Here is a 10,538-nt window from a genome sequence, read left to right on the forward strand (position 1 = left end):
GTACTGACATATTTACATGACACCTTTGAAAACTTGCACATAATGATTCATTTTCCCAGTGACTGACTTCTACATCATATGTAGCAGACCAGTCACTTTCTTATTAAGCAAACGACACGTAACTTCTATTTTACTTCTTAATTTTGTTTTACTTTTCACCAAAAGAAAAGTCCCAAAGATTACAGATCACCAGTATAATATGTTCTATTCATCCCAGTGTACATATTTTATTGGTACCCATTGTTCTCCTTGTTCTACTCTAAATTTTTCCAGAATTCTTCCTAACAAACAGGATTGTTTTTACTTTTCAGTGTTGGTTTTAACCCTACAAGTCATTAGCTTGTACTTTTCTGCATCTAAGCTGGGTTTAAAGCTGTTCTCTTTGAAATCTGCTGGTGGTAGAAGTTTTCCCACAGCAGACCTTGAACACCCTAATCAAGTAGAATTACTGCCTGTGAAACCCAGAGCTATTGCAGTGATAGTCCTAGGATCAGACCATCCATGTAGGGATTACCAAAGGGAGTGAATTCATGGGTTAATATGAAAGGAATGAATAATATAAATCCCTTATCTAGCCACCAAAGGACAGGATATCAAGCCTTTGTCATTCTACTTTGTAGACCTAAAAATTATTTCTCATAACAGAAAAGTCATAGAACTTTATACATTTTCACTGGAAAATAGTCACAACTACTAGTTATAAATGGTTCTGCCATGAACAAAATACCTCACAAATAATAACGGCTAACTTCCAATCACAGAAAAACAGTGCAGTTCCTTTACAGCATGAAAAGAGATTGTAACATTGCACTGGAAACATGACTATGGCAAGGGAGTTAAGAGATGGGAGCCAATGCAAGGTGTGAGTAGCCCTCTGAAAGCCTCTTTATTCCCCACCAAGGAACCTGATGCCTAGCAACGTTTATGTAGCTCCTTAGTTGTAAAAATGTGCAGGCTGAAGTTCCTTACAATGAACACATCTAGCTGCACTTTATGTATCTTTACTCAGAAAGTCTTCCCCCCGCCCCCCAATCTAATTCTAAATAGTTTATAAAGAGTTATATTACTATTTTTAGAGAGGACATGTTTCACTTTAATGCTTTGAGCAATTGATGACTTTTTTTTAATATGTCTGTGGGCCCTTGGATAGTGTTAAGACGTGGCATTTTGTCCAGAGATAGTCTATTTCTGAAAAGGGTCTTTTATTCCCTGGTAAGATCTTGTGATGTTTCTGGGAGGACCATTCCTAAATGACTCTAAGTAAGATTAGTGTGATAAATAAGATAAAGTTGTAACCTAATACCATCAAAACTGAATGATGTAAGACAAGTAGCCTACTTGTAAAGCCATTTAGTATGAAAAATTTCAAGTGATCTTGTAACTCAGGGTAAGAAATTCTTTAAATAGAGTGAATCTCACAGTACTTGGAAAGAAAATAAAATTATGATTCTCCATAATCCTATTGTCTGGATCCCACTACAGTCTCTACATCTTAGAGATAAAACCTAAAGTCGTCTTAGAATCTGTGGATATTTTGATGGGTCCATCATCCTAAAATTCTGTTCCTTGTAGATATTAATAGGACAGAACATCAGAACAGCTAATAGTAGTGAATTCTGACACTTCTTCTTGGGATCATCTGAGTCAAAGAAGTAAATTTTTTTCCTACAATTATGCAATATGTTCTCTGCGCTGTTGAAATCATGGTATTTGGAACACACCAGTATTTTTTATGAATTTATCCTTGCTGTGGAACTTCTACAGGAAGAAAGGAGATTCTTTGCCGTTTTCTTACAGCTCCACTTCAGTGACTAAATACTTATATTTTGAGCATCAGACCTTCTCTGGACCTGGAAAATCTCCAGCATTTAAACCTTATCCAGATTTCTTCTTGTTTGTGGTCTTGGAACTGTTGTTGCTGAGAGCTTTCTTCCCCACCTCACCCCCAGTTCTTTTGCCTCTTCTACATAGGTCTTTTTCAATCTCTAGTTCTATCAGAAGGGAAATAAAACCTTTTATGAGAGGAATTATGAAAGTGCTCCTTTTCTCCTTTAGCATTGCCAAATCTGACAACTTTATTTCAAGCCTTGCAATAGTTGATCCTTTGTTCGGTAACTTTTTAAAGTATATGTGACTGACAGCTTCCATTGTACGGAAAATTTCTTTTCCTTGCAAAAGTTGAAAAACTTTGAAAACATAATTTCAATAAATCCTGAAAGATCCAAACCAGTAAAAAAGATCTCTCTGAAAGAAGTTGTCCTATGACTTTTTCTGTTGTAATTTTGGGAGGATACTTTTGACTGTTTCAATGTACTTCATGTACCTCAATGATGCTTTTTCAAATGCTTCGCTCTCTATTCTGAAATATCTTGTTCAGGTTCCAATGGAGTGCAGGCATGTATCTTCACACTGGAGTAAATAGATTCTTTTAGTTTTCCTTTATCATAGTGTTGAGAGAAATTGGGCCAAATAATGCTATGTTACACTGACAGGCAGAGGAGGATTATTCTCATCTCCTTATTCTCATCTCCTTTATCATTTTATAGGAAATCCAACAGGAAAAAAAAAGGGTGTATCTTCGTCACAGTGGTAAAGCCATGGCTTATTTGGTTTGTAGATTCTGTACATGATCAAACACATTTATTCTTTTTAAGACAATCTAGCCAGTCTTGAAGGTACATTTATGTATTTAATAGATTATTATTGATATGTTAAATTTTTAGGACAGGTTGCTTTATCTGTATCTGAGAAGATGAAGATAGAAATCTTGCAATCAAGAAAAAATTCCACTAAAAGGCTATGCTGTTACAAAATACATTTAGAATGTTTGCTATTTAATTAAGCTTATATTGTGTTACTTTTTCTGCATTGGATGCTTCAATGAATTCTGGGCAAGTTGAAAGCCTTACAGAGATGCTGCATTTGCTATCATGTCCTTCTGAAAGAAATTTTTGTGTTTCTCCATCTTGTAGTGTAATGATCTTTAAACGTATTAGAATAGGCATTGCTATCTGAAAATCATTGCACTTGAATCTGAGGTTTCCTGTTCATGTAAATATTTTTATCATCCTTTCTGCCTGTGTCATCTTTCTTTGAACAACTCCCTTCTGGTGTTGGTTAACCAAGCTAAAGGACCTCAGACACTTAGATCACAATTTTGTTGTGCAGAAAGAGGTAACAGACAATCTCTTGGCATAAAGGACTATAGCCTGTGACCTCACCAATCATATAGATGTGGCCACGTATAGAAAAATTTTAGACAAGAATCACAGTGGACAAAAGATTTATAAATGTTTTTGGCTAGGCAGATTGCTCTCCTCCCAAAGCAGGGAGCCAGAGAAAACATGAGACATTGCTCAGAACCATATAAGTTACCAGACTGATTGAGGAAAAAACTAGTAAGAAGGCCGAAGCCCTATGTGTCTCTCCAGTAAATCCATATATGAACTACTTACACATAAAGAGTATAAATATATACATACATACAAAAAATGAAGAGCTTCACTTCTTTAAATAAATTGCCAGAATGCATACAATAGGCATAAATATTAGCTACATGGAAATTCATAATTGGATTGGTCTGTTGAGGACTCCAGAAAATCTGTATTTTCCTTGAAGAACCTTTTAAAAGATTTCCTGGGTCTCAACAAAAAGATGATTCTCAACTTTTTCCTGCTGAATATCGAAGAGAAAGAAGAAAGCTTATCATCCTTACCATGCTCATCATAGTTAATAATAAAATTTAATCTCTTCTTGTTCTACTGAAGCAAGACAGGAAAGTCTTTCTGCTTACAGCTATTTCAGGTTTTCACAAATCTTCTGTGCTCCTGAGTTGAAATAAGAATCTGAAAGCATTTAAATTTCTCTGTATCTGTACTGAATTCTACAATACACTCAAGCAAATTGAAGACCATCCTGTTTCTTACAGAAGGTCTAACCTACTTAAAGATATACTTAAACCAGTATAAATCTCAGTAAATAAATAGTACTTACCATGAACAAGGGCAGCAGTAGCATAAACAGTCAATTTCCAAATCTGCCAGTTTTGCATGGGTTTACTTAAATCGAAATAATTTATTTAGTTAGGCATGCTCAGATTATTCTAGTATTGATTATGTTGAGCTTTTATTCAGAACAATTTTATTTCCTCTGCATGTTCCTGCCTCCCAAAAACATAAATAACCAGTTACATTGCATATATACAGTTTGTTTGAATTATTAATGTTACAAGTAATTTAATAGCCTTTGGAAATTACCAGTTGTTACAATGTGTTAGTTCTCTATTTACTCTCAAAATATTTTGTACAAACTCTTTTTTTTCCCTTTCCTTAATTTCAGGACTGATAGTACATGAAGGTGCATCTGTTTATCGAGTGTTTAAGCGCTGGAGGGCTGTGAATCTACACTGGGATGTGTTAAATTATGATAAAGCCACGGACATAGAGGAGAGCAATAGAGGAGAATCCTCAGCAGGAAGGACATTGTGGTTACCACTGACTGCGTTTAGAAACAGAAGTTTAGTTCATCCAACACAGTTAACCTCACCAAGATTTCAGTGTGGCTATGTGTTGTTACATCTGTTCAACCGCATGAGACCTCAGGAAGATTCATCGGAGGATAACTGCTCTGGGGAAGTAGTGATGAGAGTCACCTCAGTGTAAAGATTATGCTCACTGTGCTACACAGATAAGGATAATGTGCCCTGGTGTTACAGGACTTTGGAATGTAGTTATGATGAATGGGGAAACCATTAACACTTGAAAAAATATATACACTTTTTTAAAAAATTTAATGCTTTTTATATGATCAGATAAAACACAAATACATTTTTCTGGGGAAAAAAAAGTCTCTTGCTTTTTATACAAGTCTCTTGCTTTTTATTGGATCTTTTCTCACTTTGTACCTGAGGTGTATATAACATAACTCTTAGGTCTTTGAATGATGAAGAAATTAATTTTTAAGTAAAAAGATATATTTAAATGTATTTTCTTAAACTCTGGCTTCAATCCACTACTGTTATTTTTTCCACTTTCACGAGGATTAAACTGGACAATGTTCTTCCAAAAAGAAGGAGAATGTTGACACAAGTCAAGTATTCTTCCTTTTCTGTCTTTATTTTTTTGTTGTTTGTAGCACAGTTCAGGTGTGTGAAAGTAAGTAAGGGATATATTGTCCTTTGCCTTTAAGAAGGAAGTCCAGTGGCTGCTTTACAAAACCTAAGGGAAGATGGGAAGTCTTCTTTTCTTTTAGCTCTCCCAGATGTCCATGCAAGATGTCAGGCACAAGTATGACACAGACAGAGGAAGAGTCTTGCACTGCCTCTTGAGTCTCTAAGACCTGCAGAGTGCTGGTGCTGTGTCTGTGCACAGAAATGATGTTACCTTCCAAGCAGTGGTGCTGAAATTAGCAACCTGTGAATTTTTAGTACCATTCTGACTCTAGGTCATTGATATCCATTTTTAAAAATTAAAAAAAAAGTGCATTACAGCTTCTGGAATAATAATAAATCCAAATAGAAACTGAAGTAGAAATAATGCAGGTAACAAATCATACTAAAATGAGCCAATATCATGATAGATAATCAACACTGTGAAGTGTGCTTCTCTTGTTTCTGTTCCATGGCATAAATTCCAATATAATTTAATCAAATTGAAATGGAAATAATTTTCAAGTTAATTAAGCCTGTAGAAGACTGAGACAGAAAAGTAGAGCTGAAATTACTCTGAGAGCACTAGCTTATTTAAAACAGTTTCATAGAATCATAGAATCACAGAACATGCTGAGTTGGAAGGGACCCACAAGGATCATCGAATCCAACTCTTGGCCCTGCACAGGACTCCCCAAAAATCACACCTTGTGCCTGAAAGTTTTGTCCAAATACTTTCTGACTTCAGACAGGCTTGGTGCTGGGACCACTTCCCCAGGGAGCCTGTGCCACTGCCCAACCACCCTCTTGGTGATAAACCTTTTCCTGATATCCAACCTAAACTTCCCCTGGTTCAGCTTTGTGCCATTTCCTTGAGTCCTGTCACTGGTCATGAGAGTGAAGAGATCAGTGCCTGCCCTGCCCCTCTGCTTCCCCTCATGAGGAAGTTGTAGACTGCAGTGTGGTCTCTGCTCAGTCTCCTCTTCTCTCCAGGCTGAACAGACCAAGTGACCTCAGCCACTCCTCATACAGCTTACCCTTCAAACCCTTTACCATCCTTGTGGCCATCCTTTGGATGCTCTCTAAGGGCTTTCTTACTTTGCAGTGCCCAAAACTGCACACAATAGTCAAGGTGAGGCCACACCAGTGCAGAGCAGAGCAGGACAATCCCCTCCCTCGACTGGCTGGCGATGCTTTGCCTGATGCCCCCCAGGACATGGCTGGCCCTCCTGGCTGCCAGGGCACTGCAGGTCCCTTTCCACAGTGCTGCTCTCCAAGCTCTGGTTCCCCAGTCTGTACCACACATCCAGGGCTGCCCCATCCCATGTGCAGAATTCAGAACTTGCCCTGATTAAACTTCATGGGTTGGTGACTGCCCATCTCTCTAATTTGTTGAAGTCTCTCTGCAGGGCCTCTCTGCCCTTAAGGGAATCAACAGCTCCTCCCAATTTAGTGTCATTGGCAAACTTACTCAGTATTCCTTTGAGTCCTGCGCCCAAGTTGTTAATGAAGATGTTGAAGAGAACTGGGTCAAGGATGGAGTGGTGGGTTGACCTTGTCCGGCTGTTAGATCCCCATGCAGTTTCTCTCTCCCCCTTCTCAACAGAAGGGAGGGGGAAAATATGATGAAAAATCTTGTAAGTCTAGAAAAAGACAAGGGCATCACTTACCAATTATTGCCTCAAGCAAAAAAAAGAGACAGCAAGGGGAAAATGACTTTCATTTATTGCCAACTAGAAAAAAATTGGATGGTGAGAAACAAATAAAAAACCTAAAACACCTTACTTTCATCCACCCCTCTTCTTCCCAGGCTCAGCTTCCTCCCCTCACTCTCAGCTCCTCTACCTCCTCCCCACTGAGCAGCGCAGGGGGATGAGGAACAGCAGTCTGCATTCTGTCTATAACAGCTTCTCTATGCCTCTCCTTCCTCCTCCCCACACTTCTCTGCTCCAGTCTGGGGCCTCTCCGGGGGCTGCAGTCCGTCAGTAGGAACCTCCTCTAGCATGGGTTCTCCATAGGCAACAGTTCCTTCAGGGCATGCCCACCTGCTGTGGTGTGTCCTTCAGGGGCTTTGGTGTGGATGTCTGCTCCAGCAGGGTCCTCCCCATGGGCTGCTGCACCAGGATCTCTCCAGGGTCACAGGGAAATCTCTGCTTGGGATAGGCTGTGTCTGGCGTAGTCCCAGGCTATCCTCACAGAGGTCACCCCTCCACCTCCCACCCCCACATGTCTCCCCAGTATACAGGTAAACATCTTTCTGCTCCAAAATAACTTTATCCAATGGTTGAAGAATTTTATTTTGTGCAAGAGATGGAGCGCTGAGGTTGGAAAATTCCCTGTCATGGATCAACAGGATGGTGCTGCAACCAGTGCATGCCTTGCCTTTATAAGAGGCTTACGTGCCAAGATCAGACACAGGAGGCCTCTGTAACTACACTCGGAAGGGAGTAGTTAGAAATAATTTAAGCATTGGCGCTAAAAGCTCCTTATATATTCATAAATATTTATCCAATGAACTCCACACAGGCCTCAGCATTCTGTGTTATAGTCTCACAAACTCTAATTTAGACTTACTAAATCTACAGATGCCTTACTGCTCTCACAATTCATGTGAAAAGCAGTACATAAGACATGAACAGCAAAATGTTATCTCAAAAAAGCCAGTTTGTCTCGTGCATGGCAAATTACCAGTGTACGACAGGCAATCTCCTTGAGAAACTATGAGAATTAAGTTCTAGATTATCTTTAAACAATTTCCCAAAGGAGGAATTTGTGGAGAAATAGCAGATGAAACTATGACTTGGGAAACCTGCTATATCACTGGGAATTATTACTACTTAAATGAGGGCTGCTTTCCCAGAAGGACCACAGTTCCACTTGACCAAATTGAGATCAGAGTTAGTATCTCAAAAAGCACTTTTAATACAAGTATAATAAGATATTCTGTGATCAATATACTTAAAGGTTATGTTTCATACATTTTAGCTACTTGTGATCTCTGGGATTTAAAGAACATTTCAGTGGTCCTTTTACAGGATCCTAAAAACAAAATTAAAAACTAAATGAAAATGTTTTGTTGCAAAGAAATCTTTTCATTTACATAAGTGGGGTGCTGGGGGGAAAAAAGACTCACCAGAAAAGATCAAAAGATGTAATTTAAGAGAGGACAAAGTTTTTGTGTACAAATATTTGAAAGACACCTGGGTCTAGAACACTTAACAGCTTCTGAGGGGAAAAAAATAGTCTAAGTAAGAGTAATGAAAATTGCTAGTAAGAGAAATGTTCATGGTTAATATCAGAAAAGCCTTTTTAACAGTAGGATTACTCATCGTTAATTTCTATGGCACAATAATTTTGCATATGTCTGCATTTATGTATTTCTGTATGTAGAAACAAAGACCAGGAAATTATAAACAGTGACAGGATTAGTATGGGCAGGGTGCAGTTGTTAAAAAATAATGAAATTGTGTTGTCCTGCAAAATGTTTTCAGTAGTAAGAGTGCCTACTGCAGGATATGAACACTTCATTAACCTTGTATTTGGATTTATGTAGTGCTGTTATCACCTAAATGCAAGAAGATGAATTCAAATCAGAACAGGTGCAGAGCGGGGATATTAGGATGAAAAAGGAGCAGAGACTCTATTCCAGTCCCTACTGGGGAAGGTGGGGGGTGCGAGGAATTAGAAGAGCTTGTTCTGATCAACAGAAGTTGAGAGCGAATGTTTTTGTTCTCAGTTAATACATTGCAGAATAAAACTTATTTTAGGCAAAGGACAAGCCTAAGACAGCAGAAGAACTCAAGGACACAAATAGATCAGAAATAAATTTAGCTAGAAGTTCAAGGTAGTTTTAAAATATTCATGGAATGAATCACAGACAACAATTCGAGTTGGAAGGACCCATGGGAGGACATCTAGTCCAAGCTGCAGAGTCAGCTCTGAGGTCAGACCAGGCTGCTCAGGAATTTAAGCTGTCAGGTTTTAAAAATCTCCAAGGATGGAAATTGCACAGCTTCTCTGGGCAGCCAGCTCCAGTTCTGGCCTGTCCCCAGAGTGAAAAAGTATTTCCCTCTATCCCACCTCTTTTCCTGTTACAGCTTACATCCACTGTTTCTCATTCTCCCATAAAATGCCACTGGGAAGTGCGTGGCTCTGTCTTCTTGATAACCCCTTGTGAGGGGTCTTGGCAGGCTGCCCTGAAGCAGCTTTCTCCAAGGCCAACCAAAACCTCAACCCTCGGTCTCCCCTCACAGAGCAAGTGCTTCTAATGAATTTTTTCCAGCTGCTTCATGTCTTTCCTGTACTGGGTTGCCCAGATAGCCCAGGGCACTGGAAAGCACCAAAGGATGTAAGAACTTGGTGGTGAAGACAAAGAAGGCATTAGGGACACTGGCCTTCTCTGTGTCCACTGGCACAAAAGCACTCACCACACTAAGTAGTGAGCACACAGCTCCTTGTTTGGCCTTTTACTGCTCATGCAGAGGCTGAAGCTGTTTGTCTTGCCCTTGATGTCCCTTCCAGTTCCAGCTGATATTTGGCTTTCCTAACCCCAACCCTGCAAGTCTGGGCGATATTTCTAATGTCCTCCTTTCAGAATGATCACTGAATATTCTGAGTTGTAAGGGACCCAAAATGATCATTGAGTCCAACTGTTAAGTGGATGGCCCATACAGTCACCAAACCCATGACCTTTGTGTTATTAGCACCATGCTCTAACCAACTGAGCTAATCTCAGGGTCTTCTGCCTCCTCTATGTGGTCATTTTCCAGCGGAGGTCTGTCATGAGTCCTTGGCTTAGCTGAGCTGGGCTGCTGATACACCTGGTTGTTTTCCAAGGTACCAGCGGTTCCCCTCATCTCCTTCACCCTTCAGAGCTACTCTTGTGTCATCTCAGCTGCCCACTTCCTGCACAGGCTTCCAGCTGCTCACCTGGTTGTCCCATGTCTGGGCTCTGCAAGACTCCTCCCTCCCTCCTTCTCTCCCTCCCCTTTAGGATCTTCATTTCCTGGGCCATGGCTGCCATGGGTCACCACCTCCCTTGGTGGTGCCTCCTTGGAAGGGATAGCGGATCCATCAGTGTGACTCCATGGGATGGCCCAATCAGGCCTTGTATCAAGTTTTCCTTGATACCCTCCAGAAACATCCTCCTGCATCTGTCCTGACATCCTGACATGCTGCCCTTCCAGCAGGTGACAGGGAGGTTCACAGCCCCAAGCAGCAACAGGCTCTGCCCTCCCCAAACTCCCCTGAGGTATTTCAGTTAAGTCCCCTCCCTCACCCTGACCTCATGGTCAGTAATGTGGTCCATCCCATGCTGCTGCCCTTACCTCATGTCAGACCTGCATTTCAGTCACCATCCTGTTTGAATATTAAAACCACAAGTCAGAGAGAA

General features: G+C 40.2%; 1 protein-coding gene across 1 annotated transcript in view; it reads left to right on the plus strand.

Moving 5' to 3' along the window:
• The window catches only part of MARCH11 (membrane associated ring-CH-type finger 11), a 29,059-nt gene extending 24,013 nt beyond the window's left edge, over positions 1-5,046 (plus strand). The window contains exon 4 of the mRNA XM_017829064.1: positions 4,339-5,046. Coding sequence (XP_017684553.1) covers positions 4,339-4,661 — 323 coding nt within the window. The 3' untranslated portion in view covers positions 4,662-5,046. The remainder of the gene's footprint in view (positions 1-4,338) is intronic.
• The last annotated feature ends 5,492 nt before the right edge of the window (positions 5,047-10,538 follow it).

This window comes from Lepidothrix coronata, unplaced genomic scaffold (genome assembly GCF_001604755.1).
Source record: "Lepidothrix coronata isolate B3197 unplaced genomic scaffold, Lepidothrix_coronata-1.0 Scaffold158, whole genome shotgun sequence".
Lineage (NCBI taxonomy): Eukaryota > Metazoa > Chordata > Aves > Passeriformes > Pipridae > Lepidothrix > Lepidothrix coronata.